Source organism: Fukomys damarensis, unplaced genomic scaffold (assembly GCF_012274545.1).
Source record: "Fukomys damarensis isolate Sample0158 unplaced genomic scaffold, DMR_v1.0_HiC HiC_scaffold_4, whole genome shotgun sequence".
Lineage (NCBI taxonomy): Eukaryota > Metazoa > Chordata > Mammalia > Rodentia > Bathyergidae > Fukomys > Fukomys damarensis.
This window is the reverse complement of record NW_022900916.1, coordinates 19,011,725-19,037,723: the sequence shown is the minus strand read 5'-3', so window position 1 is coordinate 19,037,723 and position 25,999 is coordinate 19,011,725. Positions and strand designations below refer to the sequence as shown.

Sequence of the window (25,999 nt, the reverse complement as noted above, 5' to 3'; positions counted from 1 at the left end):
TTTTTTTTTTTTTTTTTTTTGGTACTGGGGTTCAAACTCTAGTCCTTGTGCTTGCAAGGAAGGCAGCAGAACCACTGAGCTAAATCCCAGGCCCTCATGTTACCAAGCTTTTTCAGCTGGTAAAAGAGAATTTTAAGGTGCATTTTGCTTCATTACACTTAAAGTTTGTTAAACTGATTAGATATTTCCAAACATCAGTGTTTATACTTGTATTTCATTAGAAGTTAAAGCATCACTTGGCCCAGTGCCCAGCAAATAGCGAATATTCACAATTGGGACCTGTAACACTGTTCTGACATCGTACTACTTCATGTCTTCAAGTTTCCTTATAATTTTAGGTACTTGATTATATAGAATAATATTTGTAGGGTGGTTAGAACAGAACGGCTTGTTTAGAACTCACCTTTATATACCACATCGCTGATTTTTTTCTCATGTGATAGTTGTTTTCAGTTATTAGTACCTGTGTATAGTACATAATGTTTACACTGTTTGTAAGAAGTTGATGCATGTATAAAACACATCTTCATCCCTTTTCTCATCCTCTTTTCCTTTGTTTCCTCCTCCTCCATCCATCACTTATCCCCTTCCCTTCTTTCTGTTTCCAGTACACAATGTCTGCATACTTTATGTGGAGTCAGTGCATGTACATAACACACCCAGTTCCTTTTTTATTCCTTATCCCTTCCGTTCCATGACCCACTTCCCCTCTGTCTTTTATTTTGGTGTTTATTTTTTCCCTGGGTTTCTCATATGAGAGAAACAGTGTGATGTTTAAGCTTGTGTGTCCTCTTTGCACACCTTTAATTCTTGGAATGTGTAGTGAAGAGCTTTGGCCTACTGACATTATAGTGCCATGAACTTTTCTGTTTGTGTCAGTGAGCTAATGTCTGCTGTATCCCACAGATCCACGTTGGAGCGAAAACCTTCCAGGCCCCTTTTAGGGATCTCATGAGTTCGTAGGAATTCTAGAAACTGTTGTCCTTCATTTCATTTCATCCTAGATACTTTTATTATAATGTGTGTCTGTAAGAAAAGCTTTCATGCCACTGGAAAATAGAAGAGTTAGGGCCATAAAGGAGAGTGAGGCATCAAACCCTAAGCAAATTCTGTAGAGGAGAACAGTCAGAAAAACGGGTCGGATTATAACCTCAGAAAGAAAAGGAGAAAACCCTCTACTTGGCCGCTGAGCAGGAAGCACCAGCCTTTACTCTTGTAAAAAAGTGAAAAAGGTGCCATTGCTCCCTATGCTGACCTCCAGGGAGGCTCCATTTCCTCCTGGACCGTCTTCCCTGTGCAGAGCTCTCTTCCCAGTACATCGTTTCTTCTCTGATTTTTGTTTTCATTCTTTCTTGTGCATTTAAAATATCTATAGAGGCTATAATTACAAATTAATGAGGTCATGTGCCCCATAAGCTGTTTTTTCACAAATGCCTTCCCTTCTTTAAGTGTCGTTTCATAACTTAAAATGTGTTGGAAAAACTTGTATTAAACCACAAATGCCTATGTGCTTATCTTAGTTCAGTGGTAAGGTTGACCAGGTTGTGCACTGTAAAACTCCAGGACACTCCACTCATGAAAACTATGAGGAACTTGAAGCCTAGTGGAATTTCATGGTACCTAGGGAATACTGGCAATTATGCAGTTTTAAAAATTAAATAGTATTTTGAGGCCTTTAACACCAAATGGCAGGGTGCGCTTGAATCCAGCTGGCTCTGTGTCACAGTGTAGTCTTCTGGAAGCATGGGCTCCGTCCTTCCCCTGGCTTCTGATTGTTTTCAGGACTACAACTTCTTCATTCTCTGGTTTGGTGAATTAGCCTTCTTTCTGTTTGCAATCCCCTGCCAGTGGTAGAGGGTGGGCTGAATATTCCAGTCTTGTAAGAAGCAGCCTTTATGGCTCTAATTTGTTGAACGGTGTGCAGGAGTGGAGGCAGCTCTGTGTCCTCTCTCTTGCTCTCAGGAGTGGGCCACTCCTTCCCATTCCACAGCAGCTCAGGAGCGACAGGAGGAGCTGACGGACGGTGGGTGTCAGCTCCCCTGCTCAATGGCTGAAGCTACGAATAGGAAACGGCAACTCTCTCGTGAGTTTATGAGCATTTAGGGTCGGGGTTCCACACACCTGTTTGTAAGCTAAACTGCACTGACAGCAGATACAGCACTTATGGTTCATTCACAGTTCTTCCAGTCTTTCTGTGGTTTGCCGGATAGGGAGCATACTTTTACTGTAAGCAATACTGTCTTGAAATAGCTAAAATTCTAGTGTTATTCATAAATTCCAAGGAAACAGCTGAGAAAAGGTGAGCCCAGGATTACGGGGTTACCTTGTCTAGTTTTCAGCTATATAGCAGATAGGAAAACCTTTCTGCTTTTATTTTTCCAAAACATAAATACCTTCTTTCCTTTATCTCTTCTTTTTATTTCCTTATGGATTGAAATTTCTAAGGTTTAAAATATATATGTATTTTAATTGACATGTAATAATTGTATTTATGTCAATTTAGATTTCCGGTGGCAGTAACTATATATGTATACCTTCAATTAACTGTGTTTAATGAAACATTCCTCAAAGTAGTTGGTGAAAATCTACTAAATCTATAGATTTTACACTATATAATTCCAATTAAAAATTGTTGTTACAGGGGTGTATGTTGCTGTGAGTTTAGCTCAGTGGTAAAGCGTGTGGCCTGCATGCAGGTGGCTCTGGATTTGATCTTCAGCACCATTATAAGTAAATAATATTTTTCCCCCGGAAAAGCAAAATGCAGTGTTACAGGGATAAAAAAGTCACATTCTCATGTGTTACAGAAAAAAAAAATGTTGTGAGTTTTCTATGGAGTGTATTTATGTGTGGTGAGTAGAAACAAAGCCAGTATATTTATGTAAAAGTATGAAGGTGGAATGCATTTTCAAATACTTCTGTTAATAAATATACATATGAGGACAATATATGATTCTAAAGAGATTTTTAAAATTTAATTTTGCATTAGAATGTGTTTTTGCTAATGTTCATTTTATATGTGCATTTACCTAAAAATTGTTTCTTTTAAGCCTGTTGTGATTTAGGCCTTTTATGCTTCATAAGAGACACTCTCTTGTGGGATCTCAATAATTTGGAGAATTGAAGGAACATCACCACGAGGTCCTTAAAAATTAAATAAAAATAATGTTTAAAAATACTCACTTCAGTATTTTCAAAAAAACCACTATAATACTGCTTAACAAGAATTTATATCAAGCTCTCCCAATTTACTTTACAAGTAAATAATTATTAGCAATGCCAATTATTTATTGTTCTAAAAAAACTTAATTAGGTAATGTCTACCCTTAAATTTCATTTATAGTTCTTATTATATATGCTGAAATGTGTTGTCCAGTTATAAATCTGAAGTTCAATTAATAAAATCATATTCATACATTTTACTTATGTAAGCTGAATTAGAATGAGTATGTTTTTCAATATTATATTCTCAGTATTATATCTTGGGCTGGGAAGTTAGCTCAGTGGTTCTGCCACCTCCTTCACAAGTGCAAGGACCTGAGTTCTATCCCTGGTACCAAAAAAAAAAAAAGTCCTCAGTATTATATCTTATGTAGGATTCATTGACCTTTTATATATATAAAAGATATATATATATATATCTGCAACACAACTAGTAATTAATATAAATTAATAAACATAATTAGAATATCATAACTGTACTTTGAGCCTTTTTCAGGTGAAATTTGAAGGTAAAGATATCCTCTTGTCTTTTTTTTTTTTTTTTTCATTTTGCAGGTGCATTTTCTTGATTTTGAACTAGGACCTCTCAGTCAGAAAATGGAAAGCCTGATGTGGATTAGAAAATTTGCAATAGAAGTGAAAAAAAGAAATATTTTATTATGTGGCCTTCTAGTGAATTACTCACAGGTAGGTAAGATATTGGAACGTATATTCTCTGTATTATAATTTTCAGTGTAAGAAACTGATTTTGTTTAAACAAAGGATATTAATGATGAGGAAAATTACTCATCTGTTCATGTGCTGTAATAAGTACAACCTGTTGACTCTCAGAAAAGTAAAACAAACATTTTAGGAAAAAGATAAAATTAGCAAATATGTCATACCAGGTAGCCCATCTAGAATTGCCAGATTTAGTAAATAAAATTCCTAATGCCATTGAAAATTGAAATTCAGATAAACAATAGTTCTTTGTTTCTAAATTTGGAATTAAAAATTTAAATGTAACATAACTCATATTTAACAGGCCTACAACTAAAAACCCATGATACTCTAAATTGCTTACATTTGTTAGGTTTAAAATACTAGCATTCCAATCTTCTCTTCTAACATGTTACTTAAGTACTTGAAACCAATGCCCGAAGTTCAGAATATGAAGGATTATAGGACTAAATTTCACTGTTAATCTATTTAATAGCAGCAAGTTAATTAACTTGAAGACAAAATGAACTAGCATTATAGATTCTTTGTGTAGAGAAATACTATTGAAAACTATGAATTTGGAGAATCTAGTAGATATCTTTCATCATACTTGTGACTACTTTATAGTCTTTTTGAGTGTGCCACACAGGAGGCCTAGTGAGTTGCTCAGTTACTTTTTTTTAGAGGCCTGGTTTAAAGGTGATTTAGTACTGACTATCCAAGGCATAATAGATATTTAAAATTATATATGAGTTATGAATAACTGATTCTTTATGAAATTATTGAAGGTACCTTTTTAGCCCATAGCTTACATTTTTTAAAAACATGAATTTTAATTAGATGTAAGGACTGTCTTTTAGCTAGTTCTATGGTTTTTAACTTTGTGATCATTTCCTTTGCCTCTAAAACATGGAAGAATGACATCAGTTTAGTCATTGAGAAGAGGACAAATTTTAGCATACTTAGGATAATGGAATGTTACTGTAGTAGGGGCTCTTGAAGTTAGGATAATCAAGGGCCAAGGACAGATAACTGGCAGGGAAATGATATGATCTCAGGCTTATATCCTTGATTAGGAATATTTCATCTTCAATAAGTTATTTTTTTATTATGCTGCATGTAATATGATGGGGGAAAATAAATTAGTTCTCTTTGTTAAGCAAAGGATTTGTGCTTGCATACTACAAATGCCTTATTGTGCAGATGTGAAATAAAATTTATTGGCCAGGCATGGTGGTGCATTCTTCTAATCTCAGCAGTCTTTGAGGCTGAGGCAGAAGGATCACCAGTTCAAATCTAGTCTAGGAAACTTAGTGAGAACCTATCTCAAAATTTAAAAAACATTTTTTTAAAGGTTTGCTGTATGTAGCTTAGTGTGAGTGCTCTGTATTTAATCCTTAGTACTGTAATGTTTATTAATTGATTGAAGCAAATATCAAAAGAAGATAAATGGAAAAAGCATATATAATCTCTAAAACTGTCATGATTCCACAACTTAGGCCAGGCATCTGCATATAGCTGACTTTGATGTAGAAAATAGGGTTGCTAGGTAAAATATTGAATGCCTAATTAAATTTGAATTTCAGGAAAACCACGAGTAACTTTCAGTATTAATATGTCTAAATATTACATGGAACAAGAATAGCCAGATTATAAGAGTATTCCCATACTTGGCATGCTCTACATATTTATGGGGTACGGGACATATTTATGTGCTCTATAGCCATCAGAACTCCCAGATTGTAGAAGTGAGGCTGTTGGAAAGGAGAGGCCTTTGGAGCCTATTTCTTGATATCAGACTGTTGGTATTCTGAGTGGAGACCAGCTCTCTTTTGAGATACCAAGAGTAGAGAGGAAACAAGCCCATAAAGCCTCTCTCTAACATTAAGAGGCAAAGATAGCTACATAAAGTGTGAGAGAAATTCAAGCATGGCTGAGCCAAGTGTGCCGTATACACGTCTCCTAGCATGCTAGGGGATACTCAGGAGTTTGAGCATGCTCATTCTCCTGCGTTGAGATTTTAGAGCCGGCTAAAGGACATCCTGTTCCTCCTATTTTCTTCCTCCATTGCTTGCCTAAAAGATCACCTTATATAGTAATATGAGAGTATCAACCAATCTTGTTATGCCCTGCATACAGTGTCCTCCCCTTGCTCCATGATTATATAAGCGATTGCTCTGCCTATTAAAAATGGAAGTGTTCCAGAATCCTCCCCAGAGTCTGCTTGGTGATTCCATGCCTCACCCTCCCGATCTGAGCTTCAGAACCCGAGTAATTGTACAACAACAAACAGACAAACAACAGCACATAAAGTAGAACTTCTATTCACTGTACAACAAAGACCCACAAATTCAATGGTGTTGGCTTTCACTTTCCATGGCGGTGTGAAATAGAACTTGTAGTTTTCATACATTGGACTTTGAAATCTAATCCTAAATCTAATCCTTTTCTATGGTTGCTCTTAGGATGTTTTCCCAGGTCATTATTGTATATCTCTTTAGTTTCTGATCACAGAAACCTTTATTTTTAACAAATTTTTTGATATATATCATCAAGTGCTGCTACTTTAGGTAGATTTTCAGTGTTTTTTATAGCTCCATTTTGGAAGAGAGTATGTATTGAATTGCCCTCAAAGTGTGTGTTGTACACATGGTTCTTTGGATTAAGGAAGATCTGCCTTTTTTTGTACATGATATTTCTAATAATATAGATAGTCTTTTTCTGGCTGTACTTTTTTGGCTGATTTATGTGATGTTTATAATTAAATAAAATTATTTAAGCTTTTAAAAACCTTCAAAACATGCCACTCTTCATTAGTGTTTATGTAGGCTTCTTTTATACACATTTAAAACTTTATAGGGCCGGGGATTTAGCTCAGTGGTTCGGTGGCCTGCTTCGCAAGCAAGGACCTGAGTTTGATCCCCAGTACCAAAAAAAAAAAAAAAAAAAAAACAACTTTATGTGTTTGGTGAATTTAAACACATTAGTATTATTCTATTATTTCAATCTTAATATTTGTGATTCATGATATAATACAGGTATAACTGCTTGTTTCATATTGCTTATGAATTTATTGTCTATATTTTATGTATACTTTTAAACAATAACTGATGTGGAAAAGAACAAGGGTTGATCCCTAGTCTAATATCTATATATTTCCTACAATGTTGTAAATGATCAATCATTGATCATTCTTTAATAATTGATCTAAAGGTAGCTTTCCTTAATTTTTCTATATTTTCTTTAATTATATTGTAAGATACTATTTCAAGTACTTCATTGAATTCCAGATATGCCCCTAAGAATACATTTCCAGGTCCTAGAGGCTATTTGCTAAATTATGAAATATATTTGATTTCTTAGCTAGGTTCATACAAGCAAAGCATTTACTAATTTCTTCTTAAATTAATTTAAAAATACTTGTTGGGCTGGGGATTTAGCTCAGTGATTCCGCCATCTGCCTTGTAAGCAACAAGGACCCGAGTTCGATCCCCCGTTCCCCCCCAAAAAAACAAAAAACAACAAAAAAAATAAAACAAACAAAAAAAAACTTGTTGACAAACTTAAAAGAAAATCATTTAAATGAACCCCTTGTGGATAGTTTAAACTTAGACCATGGATCATGTTATTAGGTTGGCCATTTATATGTAACATAAAGTTTTCTGAACTTATTATTCAATGTACATTTCCTCATGTTGCCAATGAACTAGTATAGATTTGAAATTTATGCTCTAGATTAGATGTGCCCTATAACCATGCAGTTTTTTGGGTGATTTAGATCAGGTTGTATCCCTCTTTCTAAAATAATCATGCAAATGCAACCATAGATAATTAAAGTGAGATTTTATAGTTTAATCCCTATAAAAGACCTTAGACTCATTAAGTATTTAAATCTATGCATAAAATCCTACTCTTTATTTATCATTTTTAATCAAATATTTCCACATGTCATTGAGCCCCATGATACAAAATTATACTAGGGAGACATTTTTTAATATCCTGAAAAATCTATGCTGGTATGAGTAGTGAATTTATAGAGATACACTATTTCTGGCAGGAATGTTTCAAGTGAACCCACTTTTCATACTTAATTTTGTTGAAAGCTAAATTATTTTATAATAATTTTAATGCAAATATTTGCAAGTATACCTTTTCAATAAATTTCACATATAAATTTCTGTGACAAAGTTTTTTCAAGTCTATAAAATTTATAACTTCCTGTAACATTTTTCTGCTTTATATGTGCATTTTACACACTCAGGAATTTCAAGATACAATTACAGAGCTTCAAGGTTACAGAGTTTTCTATAACTATCACAACTGATTGTTTATTCTGCTGAATTAGTGTTTATAGCTTTCTACATTGAAAAACTAGCTATGTAACCTAGGGCAACTAATGTAAGCCTTCCATTCCCATATTCTGCATTTTATGCAGACTTTGTGCAGTTTTTCCACCATAACCCCTGGGGGGACAGGGCCTCAGGAGAGGTGCTGGCTGGCAGGGGGGCAGCTCATGTATCTGTTTCTGACACACGTTAATGCTGGAACTTGAGCCTAGTTTTTCTCCAGGATGTGATCACAAACTTTAGCTGCACTATTTTCTTTATGTCATTGAGAAAATATTCATTATAACTAGTACATTTTATTATAGCTACTAGAAGGAACTTTTTTAGACATAATAAAAATAGTGGAAGACAGTAAGAAGGGAGTTATGATGCACCCAAAGAAAGCTGGGAAGAAAATATTAAACGTAGCAACATGGCAGTAAGTGCGACCATTTAGTGTATTTTTTTCTTTCTCTTCTTCCCAGTGAGCTCTCATTCTCCTGGGTATGCTGCATTAAGGAACAGGATTTTTGAAAGCAGCATTTGACTTCATGTACATATTCACAGGGTAGGGACATCAGAACGACTGTATCAGGTGGCAGAGCTACAGAAACCAAGCTTGGAGAAGTCAGGGAACTTCATCCCCCTCTTTCTGTACTCCAGTTCTGGTCTTTCTTCCCACCACTCAGATAGGGAAGGCATACAGAGAAGGAATACAAAGCATTTTTGTATAATAACTAAATCTCCAAAGCAGTATATAGAATTATGAAGTGAAGTTTTTTGTAACAACAGTAAATTACATGAGGCTATATAAATTGATCTTATATCACAGAGTATAACAGACCACTCTACTTGATGAGATAAATACTATCAGTTTTATCTATTGTCTGAGTTTTAGAGGTTTTGTGTATGCTATAAAGACATCCAGGAAACGTTCTTGACTGTGAATCTGCTTGTAATTAACATTAGGAAACCTATGAGCAAGTGCAATTGCTGGAGGATACCTTGGGGCCCAGAGATTGAATTTGTAAGACACAACTCATCTTTCTGTCTCAAATGCTCCCCTATTTGCTCTGTGCCTTCTCAGTGTCAGAGTCACCCTTCAAGTGTGCATGATTGTTTATAGACCCAAGTATGTAAATGCTATCAAGATGAAGTAGAAAAGGAGAAGAAAAGACTCAAAAAATGATAATCTTGAGGGAGGTTAGACTTTGTTTCCTGAAATGAGCAATTAGTTGGAATTTAACTGGTGATTATTTACTAAACACCAAACTTTCCATGACACTGAATCATATGGCATGCACTCCAAACATGCAACACTGAGTTTGTTTACAGACACCCGTACTATCCTGTTCAGAGCAGTCAGACTTTTTGATGTGGAAATGTTTATGAGACTAAATGTTTTTTACTTTCAATATTGTTTTGGCTTTTATAGTTTAGTCACTTGGGGGAAAATATGAAGATCATAAAGTACAAGTCTTTAAAATTGTTTAAGTTTAAAAAACAAAATTGTTTTCAGGGATTTTGGTGAGCTCACTTGGTAGACTCATTAAAGACTAGCAGTAAGATCATTTTACTTAGACATGTTTAAATGCAATACAGTATCAGACACAAAAGTTTGCTATAGATTTCTCTGGTTTTTTTATAAAAGCAGCAACATTTTGTATGAAAATGAAGACAAGTATACATTAAGGAGTAACTATTATGGAAAATTCTAAGAACTAATTCCTTTGAGCAATATATTCATTATTTGCTATTGAATAAACAAAACAGTGGCTTACAACAGCAGGATTTATTCTTTTGGTCTCTGGGTCCCCTGGCTGTGGGTCTTGCCCAAGGCTGAAGTCAACCCTAGGTTGTCCTTGGATAGGAATATCGGGTGGTGCTGATCACTGACAGCTGTGGCCACCAGAGCAGGGGCCACAGATTAGTAGAGCGCTCATGTTGTACACTAAGGCTTTCTTACTACCCACATCCAGGTGAATGAAGGTCATTTTAAGGTAAATAGGGCTAGAATGTGTAATTATGAAAAATAACACATGTGTGTGTGTTTCTTGATACATGAACAGAATGACCATAGCTAAAGAGGGTACAATAGAGTTATGGAGGGCCAAAGAGATGTTAATTTACTTCTACTTTATCTGTACAATGGTTTTTAATGTGTTTGATATACATTAGTGTACTTGTATCTTATTTTCTAATTTAATTTTTTGTTGAGGAAATAGTGATTGCATAGAAGTGAAAAATATGAATAGAGCATTTATTTATTTTTTTCTCATTGAGTTTATTGGTACATTTTAGGTATACAACAGTTACCTTCATCATTGGGATCATGGACCTCTACATGACAGTTCTTGGTTCTCATTCTTTCCCCTTACCCCTGTTCTCCCTTCACCCGCTCCTCCCTTCCCTATTTACAAATACTTTATTTCCATTTCTTCATTTTCTCATATTTTTTTTTCTTTTCAAATGAGCATCTTCAGCCATAACTTTTAAGTTCTTGATTTATCTCCTGTGGCCATCCTCAAGTCACTTCAAATGGCCACATCCTTTCAGATGCTAAGCTTACACTAATAAGGTAAAAAACATTTTACTTCCTTTCTTTAGAAAATAACAATAGTTAATATACTGTATCCCATAGTTTTAAAAGAATGGCCAAAATGTTACTCAGAATACAAGTCATAGGCAAAAATGACTGTCTCTTACGAAAAAGAAACAAGCAAATAATGACACAAAACTTTCTTTTCATTGAGCTAAGAGATACTAGTAATATAAATGAACTAACATATATATTGAAATATTTTTGAAACATTGGAATAGAGAATTAGGGAAATTATTTTAATTTCACCCTACTTTCCACTTCTCTGTCTTCTATTTGCTATTCATTTATATGCGTATATATTTTTAATTTCTCATATAAAATAAGTCATGCAATATTTAAGGCATTCACTGGCAAGAGAATGTCACTTGAGAAGATCAGTCAGACACAAAAGCTCAAGTTTAAATCAAGCATTCTTACCTGGCAAAGACATAAAGACAAGAGGTAAAAAAAGGCCTATCTCATTCCTCAATGTTTTAGTTTCATTGGTTCAACTTAAAAGTTTGCATTTTAAATTTGCTGTCCGATATTTCCATTCATTCTCAGTCCAGTCACCCAGCTTGTTTGCTGAGAGCAAAGTGTTTATTTTGCACTACACACCGTTCTGGGCACCAAGGGAAAGTACAAATTTCAGACTAGGCTTTAGTCTGCATGAAGTTCTCAGCTTGGAACAAGGCACTCAAATTACAAGGACATGCATTTTATGTGCAGATAAGGAGATTGGAATGTATATGTACATATTTTTTTCTATTTCTGTCATGTTTGTGTGATGAATTAGTCACACACATCTTTGGTAGAGCAGAGCAGGCGGTACCTGCTAGAGCTGAGATGGGAAAGTCACAGGTGTCTCTGCTCACGGTGCCCACTCACCACTTCAGGGTGGCTTCCATGTGGCATGGCATGGTGGGGCGGAGCTCCAGGGCTCTGCTGCACTCACTGTACAGTGATTCCATACAAAGGGGCTTCTGCAAAGAGTTGTAAGAATAGACTGACATTTAAGAGATTATTATAGAAAGAGAAGATTAAAGGCATTATCTCAAATTAGTGAACTATAGATTGCCTCTTTTGTCTACCTAGTGTAACAAAGCATTTTCAACTCAGGCACAGTTAAAAAGCATTTCAGTATAGAGGAACAAACATTGCAAAAGCAATGAAAGTAATGTTAAATACAGAATTCAGAGTGACTGTTGTTGCTACATCTTTCAGTAGATTTAGGATGAAATATTAGCAAAAACATAAAAAGTGGAGCTATCTCACTGATAGTAAAACAACTTATTTTTAAATTATTTACTATCCCTTGCACTTTATTGTGTTTTTAATTTTTTTGTGTGATGTTATCATTTTGCCACATAAAATAAGGAATTATTTTGGCCCTTTGTTCTCTCCTTTATGTTACAAATACAGCATTATTTAATAAAGAGTGCACACATTTATAGGTAGGCTATATCATTTCATTTCATGTTGGGGAAGCCAGTATTACAAAATAATTGCTATACAGTGGTGATAACACATATGAGAAAGTGGAGATCTCTTATATTATAATCCAGGAGGTGTTGTGTCTCCAAGGCTTGGAAAAGCATTTCCAACAAACACATGCTAGTAAGTCAAGAGGAACAGAAAAAACAAACAAGCCAATGACTGTGAGAGCTCTGGTTCTTCCAGACGTCTTAGGGAAGACCTGTCTATGGACTTAAACCTCTTTAGGAATTGTGTTTTCCTGTAAACTGCCCCGTGCATCTCCTACTCTGTCACTAAGGTTAAAGAAAAATTAAACTAGGATTTAACTGTAGTCTTCATCTGATTTTTGATATTTTGAGTAGTGAAATAGGAGAAAAAAATCATCATGAATAATATGAATAATAGGCTTAAAGAACAAACTAGATCATTAGTTCTGGAAAATTGAGAGTTTTCAAATGTATGTGACATAATTTTAGCCATTGGAAAATAAAATGTATCTATACTGCTTGTAGCAGTTTTATGTAGACTTTCCTTAAATAACACTGAGTAAAAAAGCTGTCTTTCTGTTTTCATTTTTTTTTAATTTAAATCTTTTTTTTTTTTTTTTTGGTACCAGGGATTGAACGCAGGTCCTTGCTCTTTTCTGTTTTCATTTTACAGATCACTAATTGCCTAAATGCAGACACAGCTATTCAAAGAAATTTAAAATTGCAGTGTTTAACTGTAGTGAGCATCACATGCATGTTGAAGGACTCGAAAACTAACTAGGGTGGGAAAGTGAACTAGACAGGAGAAGCTAAACTAACATAAGATATGACATTCTAAGTTAATGGCATTCAATCTGTGTACTTACAAGAATTTGACACCTATTGATGATTAAATAATTTGTGTAATATAGATCAAAAGTCAGTGATTTCAGGCTGGGGATTTAGCTCAGAGGTTCTGGTGCCTGCCTCGCAAGCCTAAGGACCCAAGTTCGATCCCCAGTACCAAAAAACAAACAAACAAACAAAAGCCGGTGATTTCCAAAGAAAGGATCTATGTTTGTTCAGGGTTCATTTTCCAAGAAGCATTGAGAGATGGTAGCCTTTGTTCCTATACAAATTTCTTATTTTTTGCTTGAAGCAGTACTTTAGAAAAGATTTTTTATGGTCAGAACTTGTGTTCATTGTCTCTTTTGGATTATGATCAAAATGGAAATATTAAGGAACATTCTCCACTGAGAATCAAAGAGAAATGAGTAATGTTTGGCATATAGATTTGTGTATAGAAAGTGGTGAGCTTTATTAGTTTTACATCCATCTCCTTAGTTACCTTTGACAACTGGTAGGGTAATGTGTTTTAATTAATCTTCAGCTTCCTCTTACTGAACGTGGAATGGCAATTATATGCTAATGTTATTAGGAAATAATTTGTTTCAATAACAAACATCTACAGTAACTCCTTTTAGATTCTAGATTTTAATGGGCACAAAAAACATAGATATTGGACAAAGATGCCTTTCATTATTATTATGCTTCTATCACTGTTTATAGTTTGCAGTCACTAAATTATTCTATAAAACAATCAGTTTTACTTCTCAGTAAAAATAGAGGGAAGCAGTGTTTAAGAGGGGCACAAAGACAATTGGGCCACATTTAAAAATTGTATGTTATAATATTTCCACTTCTCTTTTCTTTTTAAAAAATATGATTCAAAACTTTTATTAATAGCCTGAGAATTTCCAAATTATAAAGAATTAAGCCAAAGAGATTACATACAGAAAAGTCATTCAAAGGAAGTAGTTAGAAACATAAGGAAATAGATTTTTTCTGTTGTTTACAAAAAACTATTGGCATTCATTAAAAGAATTCCAATTAATATCTAAAAGAAGTTCAGTTTTAGTACATAGCCTTTCATGCTGATATTGAGGCTATGTGAAATGTATTGAAATATGGACCACTATGCTAATCTGTGTGTTATTATACTGGTGTGTTATTATAGTCAATTTGCTCGTTTGGGCCAACCTTGTCTTCCATTGTAAAGAGTGCAAAAAATTTGTTTTTTGATTCTATAGTGGGGAGTATGCTTTTGGGAAAAGATAACACTCACCAAATGTCATACTAAAGAATTATTTCATTTGATATGAACAGATATGATTTTTAAATATAAGTACATTGTACACTGAGATTATTTCTAGTGAAAGAGAACATTTCTTCTCTGCTGGTTACGTGCCTTAGATTCTGTCCAGATCTGTGGGGTTTTGAATTTTAAGTAGGAACAATAATTTTTCTGAATATGCTGGTATTTAAATCTAACTATGCCATATTCTTCACTACTTTAATCCTCTTATCCCTTTATTAAATTTCTGACTCTATTTTTAAGATGTTTTGATGCAATTAAAGGATTTAGGCTCATCGGGGAGGGTGGCCTTGTTTTTTAATTTAAGAAAGTCCAGCATTAACACAGACTTAATTGTATTTCTCTCACCCTTTTAAGGAGAAACAAACTAAAGTCCTAGATAAGAAGTTCTCACAAATATTACTGAGTTCAGTTATGCACTATGGAGAAATGATTAGACATAGTCCCTAAATCTAACTTTTTATAGCAAATGGTTATATAATGTTTCGAACAGAGATTAAAGGACACACTGACAAATCTTTCTGAACTTTGATAGCAATTTCAAAAATGAAGGTATCACATTTTATTTGAAAATTTTCAGTTTAAGCAACTACATAATTAGTATGTTTATGGGGAGGGTTAATGATTTTATCACATGACCTGGTCAGTTGCCTTGGTTTGAATTTGTTCACCGAAAGTTTGTCTGTCAGAAACTTGATGCCCAGTGCAATAGTGTTGTGAGGTAAGAGCTTTAAGAGTTGACGAGATAACGAGGTCTCTTCCTTTACAAATGGGTTCATGTCATTATAGACAAAGCGTCGTGCTTATAAAGGATGTTTGACTCCCTTCTTGCTCTCTCTCCTCTATTGGAAGCCTTATGTTGTGCTATAATGCAGCGACTGTTATTGTAGCCTGTGATAAGGAGAACATCAGTGGAGAGTATGTGATAAATCAAAGCTGCTCATCTTGTTGAGACCAGGGAGAGGAACGGGCAGAGAGGAGGGGAGAGAGAAGAGAAAGAGGCTGGGGACAACATACTCACCCAGGGAACACACCCCGGGAACCCAGGCCTTCTGACTAGCCCTCCTTTCTCAAGTGTCCTTCACTTCTCAGGGGCCCATTGATTTAGATAAGAGCCATTGCAATCTAATCCAGAGGCCCTGTCTTCAAATACTCTGCAGTGGGGATCCAGCCTCCAGCACACGAGCTTTGGGGGAACATTTTCAATAGAAGCCATAACAATTACAATTTCATTTTGCCTAACAAATTAAGAGAACAGCAGACTCCATCCACAATATTCTAAAAACATGGATTTTCTTCACAATTATATTGAAGTAAATCACAAATGTATATGTTTTACTTTTCCTCAAATTTTTGCTATCTTTTCCAAGACCTTAGGGGGGAAAAAGTTTTCTGTGGTTTTGTTTTAAAGCATGTTAACAGCCCTTTGTAGATATCTTGCAGAAATGAAATAATGATTTTGTCTTGCCTCTTGAGCTCCAGTAGAGGTTTCATTGAAGGAACTGTAACAGGTTTTTTAGGTGTTAAAATGGAAAAGATATGCATTATTATGGAAGGGAATTTATGGAATTATAGGATTAGACACAGTGGCCACCTGTGTTCTGGAGAGCTGGAGAATCCAGAAGCTGCTCAGTCAGCAAAATGGAAGCAGCAGAACTAGAAAGATCAAGGATGCAGCCTCAGTCCAAGGTAGAAGGCCAAGAAACCCACTGAGGGTGGTTGGGGTCAGTCTGCTTTGGAAGGGTAAAGAAGCTGGAGACCTAGAGAGCAATGTCCAAAGGTGACAGCAGCAAAAGATGGAGGCACTCAGGAAGACTGGAGCTCTTCAGTTTGTGGACGCTGCCTAAAGATCCTCTTTCCTTTTTTATTCCATCTTGGCTAAAAGCCTGTTTGTTTGTGCCACTCACAATTAGGATGGGTCTTCCCTCTTTAGTCAAGTCAGTCATCCAGTCACATCCAGAACTATGATAAATCAATGTACTAGACATTTCTTATTCAAGTTGACACCACAATTAACTATCATAATCCCTGTTCTTTTTTTTTTTTTTGAGATGGGGTCTCCTTAAGTTTCTAAATTGCACAGAAAGGGCTTGAACTTGTAATTAGCCTGCTTCAGCTACCAAGAGGGCTGAGATTATAGGTGTGTGCTACCACACTGAAGTAAACGGATAGTTTTTAACCAGAGAACATGGGCCATAATTTGTGAAATAACTGAATTTTAATTTCATTTCTATAGTTTTAGTTAGTTACTTTGAAATTTTGTATATAATGTTTTTCATCTCTGTAATGGGCAATGAATAAGTATTTAGCTTTGTGATGATGTAAGCTTTCAGTGTTATGCTTCCTAAACAAAATTTTGTGACCATTTAAAAATGATTTTTAAGAAAACTCAGTGTTTATGTTAGATTTTGCTAAATTTATTTGTGGAAAATCAAGGCACTTGGATTTTTAAGCCAGTGGATTAATTGATGGAGTTACTTATCATCTAGGTCTTTCTGATTGCAAGCGTGAGAAACACAAAACAAATTGATTTAACAATATAATGAAAAAATCCCAGATTTTGGCTGTAGGCATTGGATTCAAATGTTAAAAATACAGTTGCCCTGAAACAACAACAACAACAAAAAATACATTTGTCTTTCTTTCCCTCTTTACTCTTTCTCTTCACCTCTACCCACGTGAAATATCTTTGTTCTTCATTCTCAGGCATTTTCTAAACAGTATCAGTGACATGCTGCCTCCAGTTTATATTCTATAAGATTATTAATCTCAATACAAAGTGTCTCTATGTCAGTATTTTCACCAAAAACTTTGTTCTGTCTTTGGAAGCTTTCTTTTTAAACATATCTTTATTTTCTGACTCAATTACTGTGGCCCATATAGAGGTTCTTTCTTTTAACTAGTTAGTCCTAGGTAGCTTACTCACACCTAGAGCCAGATCAGTCTACTATACAGGTGAGAATAAGAGTAGAATGTGTTCCTCAAAGAAAATTGTATTTCCATTTGTTTTAGTCACTTTCTTGTTGTTGGAACAAAATACCCAACACCTACAAGTTAAAGGAGGGAAGGTTTATTTTATTTCTCAGTTTGTAGAGGCTTCATTCCATAGTTGGGTGTCTCCAAAGTAGGACATCATAGTGGGTCATGGCAAAGGAGAAACAGTCTGTGGCATGGTACATAGAGGGGAAGTGAGCCTCTTTCCTTCCCTTTTTGCTACCAGAATGCAAGCTTGTGTGTTGATGCTGCCCACACCCAGGGTGGATCTTCCTTCATTAAATCCATCACTCACACCCAGAACTATACTAAACCAATCAGTGGACTGATCCAGTGCCACACGCCCATGATCCAGTATCACCACTCCCAGGACCCAGTCAATCTCAAATGCCTCACTTATAAGCACATGAGGCTTTGGGAGGACACCTAGATACAAACCATAACACCATTCTCTGTACAGTGGGCAAGAGATGTGGGACACATCTGAGCAGTCCATCACTTCTGTTTGTCATTTGGGCCAGCTCTCTATTCTACTAAACAAGTGAAACTAAGTAAATATATGTGTCCATTAGACATAAACTTTGGGTGCTTGTTTAATAACTTGTTATAGAATTACAGAGGCTCAAATGTTCATCAACCTTGAAGTATCACTAATCGGATTATTTTTGAAACACTGCCAACTATAGATATTTTTAACCATTTATGACATGAACTATAAATTGCATATAGTGGTTCTTCAGTTCACAAACCATTTGGTTTGCAAACAGAAGAGTTTGGCAAAATTTTGTTTTTATTTGCAAACTCTGCTTTGGGAAATAAACAGGACTGAGCTACACCCCTAGCCCTTCTTAATTTTTTCTGTTTTTGAGAAGGTCTGGCTAATTCACTATTGTGCCCTAACTAGCACAATAAGATAAGAGAAAAACAAAAGATAAAAGGAATGGAAAGCAAGAAACCAATCTGTCATTATCCACTAATAGTATTGTCTACTTAGAAGCCTTGAGAAGGCACAGACAAAATTGTTAAGACCTCAAAAGTGATACATATAGAATCAACACACTGAAATTTTTATTTCAACATAAATACAACAAATTGTTAGAAACCTCAAGTGCTATATTATATTAAAATTGTACTGTCGGGGGGAGGGGTATGTGCTTCCTTGATCTCTCCTTTGAGCTTACATGATAAATGATTATTACTTCATTTACTTTGCAGTGAATTTAATTTCTTAGGGTGTCTAAATGTGTTATAATTATTGATCAGTATTTTTAGCTTAAAAATACTAAGAAAATGCTTAGATTTTAAAAAATCATGAATGAACAAAAATACGGCACCTTTATATTAAAAGATTGCAGCGCTAACCTTTTTTTGTGGTGAACTGTTAAGCAATAACAGTTTTTGCTATCTGTGTGCAAGATGTTTCTGTTTCAGGTTTCTGCATGCTTAGTCCCTGCGTTACCGTGTGAACATGCATCGTCTAGTGGGTTCACATTGTTGCTCAAGGGAATTGATGACATGCCAACTTATTAATCTTTCACAATATGAGTCACTTAAATGTATACTTACATTTTGTGAAAGGCTTTGTGATTTTGTTTTGCCTTCTTTGCAAATAAATTCTAATTAATTTTTGAGAAATCTTAATGGTTGCTGCAGCTCAATATGTTGTTTAGAAATCAAACGAGGAGGTAACTTAACACTTCTACTTGGATTTCTGTGTGTCAAATAATTGTAGAAATTCTTAAGTGATTTGAATTTGTAGGAATATGGATACCATGAAGAAAATAGTTTAGATCAAATATAAAATATTCTTAGATGCTCATTATAAATGCAGCTATTATTAGTATTATTAGATAATAATAATATTTAAAATAATACTATTTTATCCCCTACTCTTAATTTAGAAGAAACTTTGTCTCTTTTGTCTTTTCATTTTGCTTTTCCCGTGCTGGGGATCAAACCCTGTGCTGAACAAGAACTCTACCTCTGAGCTACCTTCCCAGTCCAGAGGAACCATTCTTTGGAACACTGTGTAGCTCAGATTTTGGCAGATTAACATCCCAAATTCTTTTGTGAGAGAATATTTTCCAAAGATCCTTAATATGTAACAGTTTCTAGTTATGCAGCAGCATGAATTTGAATCCCTAAAATGATGAAAATCAAGTCACTCATCTTGCATAAGAGCTCATGTGAGGTGGTCCAAATTCATTTATTTGTAGAAAAGCAGTGATGTCCATAGTAAGAAAGGCACTTCTTCTCAGTTTATACATTTCAAGGTGATGGCTCTGGAACATGTTAGAGTGGAATGTCTAGCTCCATGAAAATTATAAAATCTGGAAACCAGAAGCAGCATCAGCGAATCTGCCACAATGAATTCTCTAGGCAGTGCAAAAATGTTTCATCAAGTGAGTGAAAAATCTTTACTGACGTTTTTAAAAACGTTAGTTTATGGTTTGGGCATATGGTTAGAAGACATACAAGTTCTATATGGCAATGTAAGAGAATTTTACTGGAATGGTAATAAATATGATTTTAATTAGTTTTCACAGAATTAACATTTTCTTTTTTGGTGGGAAGCTCATACTACAGAGTTAAAACAGAATCATACTAAATAGCACACACATGCTTATGTGTATGTTTATAGAATTATTTGAAAAGATTAGGACATTAAATATTATTTTTCTTTTAGTCTAATGTATATGACTAGGAAAATTTTATCTTCTAGTGCTAATTTTGATTTTAAAAATCACTGGACATTTTTTGTACAAATCAAAAATGCAGTAACTACTGTCAAATATAATGCCAGACATGAGTTAAAGCAGTGAAGACAGATTATATTCAGTAACTACTTGACAATGGGTAAAAGAGCCGATATCCATTTTTATACAGAAGTTACTGGACATTTTAAAGGAAGAATGGAGTGCAGATGGGGAGAGGGTGGCCCTCAATTGAAAAATTATAAAGGATAGGTTAGTGTAAATATGATTAGTCCAGCTCTGGGTAGCAGCTGGCAGCTAAAGAAACTAGGATTCTGTTTTCCCGTGGAGGCTAGGAGAGTGAGGCCATGTCCTTCCTGATGATTACATTTCATAGGAATGGCTTTCAGGTTTTTGAGAAAGACATTGGATACTTTTGTAGGGCCATATATACATCTCAAAGGGACAGAGAAAGCATTTACAATTGTGTGACCTTTTTAGTAAAAGCTCTAAGACAGGGAGGTCAGGGATTATCAATGGGAGTTGGCTGGAACAAACAGCAAATTGTCAAGCAGCCTGGAGCTCTCTCAGGCAGCATTTTGAGGAGGTCTGGAGTCATCCTAGGGACATGGTCCTTTATTGCTCAAAGTCACGCTGGAGTTTGGTTTTCCTCTTGAATACAGGGGTTTGGGCAGAGTTGTTATGTGTTGAGAGTTCTGTAGTTCTCATGTTATACAAAACTAAAAAAATTCACTAATTTCACAGCAGAAAAGAGGTACTATTTGATGTAAGCTTGCAAAGAAAATATTCTTTCTTGAATTGTAAATTTTAAAAAATTGTTTTGCATATAAAAATGATGTGTAGAATTTGTTTCTTTTTAGGATCTGTTTTTTTAGCTATTGTACACAAAGCCTCCTGCCATCATATTCCCATCAACTTGGTCTCCAGTCTCCACACTAACAGTAGCTTCTGTTATTGCCAGGTGTGTGATTTGGTTTCATAACTAGGTTTTCCTTTCTGCCCTGGAGCGTTCTTCAGACACACAATGGTGCATTCATGATGTAGGTGTGTCTTGTTGCTCATGTTTACCCTATTTGTCTGACCAGTGTTTAGGTAGATTTTACTTTAATTTTTAGAAAGGGTTTTTGCCAACCATGTTGTCAGTTGAACAAAGATGCCTCCTGTTGTGTTTAACTAAAACATGATTGTCATCATTTGAATAATCAACAGGGTCTGCTAATTTTCTAATAAAATAATACATGTCATCAGGTTATGTGAAGGCATTTTACTATGGAAATAGCAAAATTTAAAGAGTGATCAAGTTGGCTACTGAGGGAAAATGAAAGCAAGGATCATTACTACTTTTGTGTGACTGGAAGGTTCAGTGTGGTAGGAAGGACCAACTCCCCTGATCTGTGAAGATGACTGTTGTGTGTTGGACTGTGACAGCTCTGAGCTTGGTCCAGCTCTTTCTAGACACTCAGGTCTGGGGTTGTGTCTCAAGTTCAGTCTGCCATGCTATTGTGAACAGTACTACATTTCTCCTAAATGCACGTTTGTTACTAACACTGTCCTTTCTGTCATCTTAGTATAGTTAAGGTAACTCTACTAACTCAGATTGTATATCTAATTTTCTTTTGAAAAAAACCCATCCAAGTATAGCTACTAAAAAAAGGGCATATGTTAAAATCAGTCAGTGTATGAGAAAACAATGAATATTTTTTGAAGAACCTTTTCCAAGGTCCTTAATATTTAACAGTTTCTGGTTATGCTGCAGCATGACTTTGAATCCCTAAAATGATGAAAAGCAAGTCATTTAGCTAGTATGAAAGTTTAACCAATTTTTATCTTGCCGAAGAGTTCATGTGAGTTGGTCCAAATCCATTTGTTTGTAGAAAAACAATAATATGCATAGTAAGAGAGGCACTTCTCAAAGTTTACACATTTCAAGATAATGGCTCTTAAAAGGCCATGCACTTTCATATACATTCTCTGTGTGTGTGTGTGGTATCCTGGACTGGAATTGAACCTAGTGCCTTCACATTGAGCTGTAGCTGTAGCTTGCACGCACTTACTTACTCATTAATTCATTCATTTATTGTGGCACTGAGGATTGAACCCAGGGCCTTGCTGAGCCATATTTCCAGCTCTTTTTTTAAAAATTAATTTTATCGGTACATTTAATGTATACAATATAATTAATTGTTGGAAATTTGCACCTTTATATAATCAACCATGGTTCTTATTTTTTCCCCATTCCCCTGCCCTCCCTTCTACCCCTCCCTCCTTATCTTCAAAGACTTTGTTATTTTTCATATTAGTTCCATTCCCTTCTTTTCTTTTCCCTACCCCTCCTATTTCCCCTGTTTGACCCTTTTCTTCTATTTCACATTATCTAGTATACCTTTTAGTCCTTATCTTCGCTTTCACTCTTTTTAAATTTTGATTTCCCTAGCTAGCTAAGCCCAGTGCTGGGCTCCAACTTGTGATCCTTCTGCCTTAGCCTCCCAGGATGCTATGATTACAAGTATGCACCATCATGCCTGGATTTTTTTCTTTTTGAGACAGGTTCTTTTTTTTCTAATTGAATTTATTTGTACATTTTAGGTATACAGTACAGTTACATTCATTATTGATATCTTCTACCTTTACATGACAGGTCTTGGTTCTCTGTTTTTCCCCTTGTCCCTTCCTGAGACAGGTTCTTAAGTCACTAAGTTGTCCTATTGGGCTTAAATTTAAAATGATTCTGCTATATACTCTTTTCGATGGCCCTATCCAGTCTATACCGTCACTTCTTAGGGAGAAATAAAGAGCCAGAAAAGTAGCTGAAGCAAGTGGTTAGTTCCTAAGGTGAGACAGTGAATGTGCAGGTGTGAAAGGGGCTTGGAGAGAACAGCCTGAAGAGATTCTTTGAGGAATCAGTCCTGTGAAAGAGAAAAAGCTTTTTAAAATGTAGCATTAAGAGTCTGGCCCTGAATATGGGAAGAAAGACATTAAGATTCATTGACCAGTTCAGGAATTGCTGTACTTTCAAAGAACTTGTCAAAGGAAAGCAGAGAATTCCACAGAAGTTGACATCTTGCTGAAAGCAGAATGAGGAGGCTGAGGCCCCTCTCTGCTTTTCTTTGATATGCTCACCTCAGGACAGTTGCATCTGACCTTGGCTAGGGCATTACATGACCTTGATGACTTGTTTACTGGGTGAACTTTATAAGTTGCAGTGGGGTCAGAAAGAGAAAGGCAAGAAGTATAGAGTAAGTCAGTTTAAAGTTTAGCTGTGTTAAGGAAAGGCAAAGTATCTGGACATACTTGGTTATAGGACTGGTTTTCAGAGACTTGGTCTTTGCTGAATTTGGTTTGGGATGTATTCCATATAGCACTAGGGGGCCATAGCACTATTTCTCCAGTGCTGCCCACTTTAATTATCAGCTTATCTTAATTATCTCTCCTTCCAGGCATCATTGTGTGGCTTACTTTGATTTGGGTTAGGCACATAATTGTATACTGCATAGAACACTGTAAACAGTGCTTTTCATGCCTTAAAATTATATAAAAATATATCTTCAAATTCTTAGTAGGAGCGGGATAACAATTGTGGTGTTGCAAAAACATATCTGAATGACCTGAGAAGTTGCTTCAACTGCAAAATTCTCCAGTCTAATCTCACATCTTTTCAAGATGCCACTTCCCCAACAGCATTCTTAGAAAGTGCTGTTTTTTAGGTATATTAAGACAAAATAAAGCAAACAGTAAGAACAACAACAAAGACAAATGAACAAAAATACCAGAAAGCAAAATAAAGTTTTAAATTCATTATTAGAGTATAATTTCAAAAGTTTGCACTGCACAAGTTTCAGAGAATAAGTGTAGATCAGACTGTGGCTATTCAGTTGGACAGCTTGGTCTCCAGTATACCTTATACTCATGTACCTCAACTGATTTATTAAAAAAAAAAAACAAACAAAACCTTACTCATGAAGTCAGTACAACCAAATAAAAGATGCTACAAAAAGTAAATTCAAAGTTATTTTTCTTTGGAACTCACATTTTTCAGGTAGAGAAATATTTTCCATCAGTTTTTATCTTTTCTGATGTATATTTAGTGCTTAGATGTCAAATGTCCCCCAGAGGTGTATAAGCTGAAGGCTTGGTCAGCAGCCTATGGTGCTGTTTGGGAGATTGTAAGGCCCTACTCACACCAGGGTTAGTCCTTGTGCTTCTGTCCTGCCTCCAAAGCAGTGCTACTTGATTTATGAAGGTGATATTTATTTTACTCCTTTAATATTTATGTATGATAATTAACCTCTGCTATATTTATGGCATATATACTTGAGTGTTTATTCTTTCCTAATCTTCTATGAGCAGCAAATTAAAATATAGAGCAATTTATTATCTTAAAATTTAGATTTCTTAATTTATGGGAGACTGATTTATCTTTTTTTTTTTTTTTTTTTTTTTTTTGGTATTGGGGATTGAACTCGGGTCCTTTCACTTCCAAGGCAGGTGGAGAACCACTGAGCTAAATCTCCGGCCCTGGGAGTCTGATTTATAATATGAGTGTATCACAAATTATAAGCAGTTGTTTATTGAAGCAAATTTATGAGTATGGTGCTATGTGGAATATTAATTTTACAAGTTTTAAATAAGTATTTTATGAAAAAGTCCCATAATTAACTAAAGTTAGGGGATTGATTATTATATCCTTAAGTATGAGGTCAGTATTTTATAATCAGTTTTATTTTCATGTACTAGCAACAAAAAATGGAAATTAACATTAAAATGAGCTATCACTTTAAAGTAGATAAAATATAAAGACTTAGGAACGCAGTATATAAAATGAATTAAATGAAATATTGAACAAAATAGTCTAAAAAGAGAAATTATATACACACACACATTCATACATATATGTGGTTGGTTGATTTTTGACAAACTCATCAGTGATTGAATAGAGAAAGAATAGTCATTTGGACAAATTATTCTAGTATGGTTGAAAACATTTACTAGAAAACAGTGAACTAGAACCTCTACCTTCCATCTGATGCAGAAACCAATTCAGGATAATTAGAAGCCAACACATAAAAGTTAAAAAGCATAGTACACACACATCTACACAACAAAGTCAAGTGTCAGTTATCATTTTTGAACATTTCATGATACACAATTTTTACTGCATGAAGTTCTTGAACGGGCAAAGGGACCTACTGTAGTAAAAACCAGAAATGGAGAAGGGTGTGGGGGTGATAGTAATATTCTCTGTATTGAGATGGTAGATATATAGTTTTTATATCTGCCCAAACTCAGAGAGCTTTTTACCCCTAAAATGTACATTTTGTGGTGGTAAGCATCTGAATTATGCCTCAATAAGAATAAATTTTCTTTAAAAATGTCTTTAAATGATTCATGTTTTCTTCGCATCGCTAGGCTGGCATATCATCAGCATTTTTGCAAAACACAGTCTGCATCAGAGCCCAAGTATCAAGCTTTGTATTCCAGACACATAGAGGTGATACAGTGGAGAGGGAGACAGGAAAAGAGGGGTCACTACCTGATTATGAGAGCGAGCATGTCTGAAGTCTGTAGGGCAGGCCAGCAAGCTGGAAATGCAGGCAAGATTGTTATGTTACAGTCTCGAGTCAAAATTCCTTCTGTGTGAACTCAGTCATAGCTCAATTGTGATTGGATGTTGCATGGTATTATGGAGGATAATCATTTTTTTCTTCAAGTCAGTTGATTGTAAATGCTAATCATATCTAAGAAGTATCTCTATAGTTACATCTAGATTAGTATTTGACCTAATATTGCAGCTGTTATGCTATTTGCATTTCCTTGTCTGTAATGCACCATATTGTATGGACTAACTGACACATAAAACCAATTATCAT

General features: G+C 35.1%; 1 protein-coding gene across 4 annotated transcripts in view; it reads left to right on the top strand.

The window, feature by feature from the left end:
* Crppa (CDP-L-ribitol pyrophosphorylase A) overlaps positions 1-25,999 on the top strand; it is a 249,539-nt gene that overhangs the window by 136,051 nt on the left and 87,489 nt on the right. For all 4 annotated transcript variants that reach the window (XM_010643342.2, XM_033757037.1, XM_019210534.2 and 1 more), the window contains exon 9: positions 3,778-3,909. In XM_010643342.2, the coding sequence (XP_010641644.1) occupies positions 3,778-3,909 (132 nt within the window). The remainder of the gene's footprint in view (positions 1-3,777; positions 3,910-25,999) is intronic.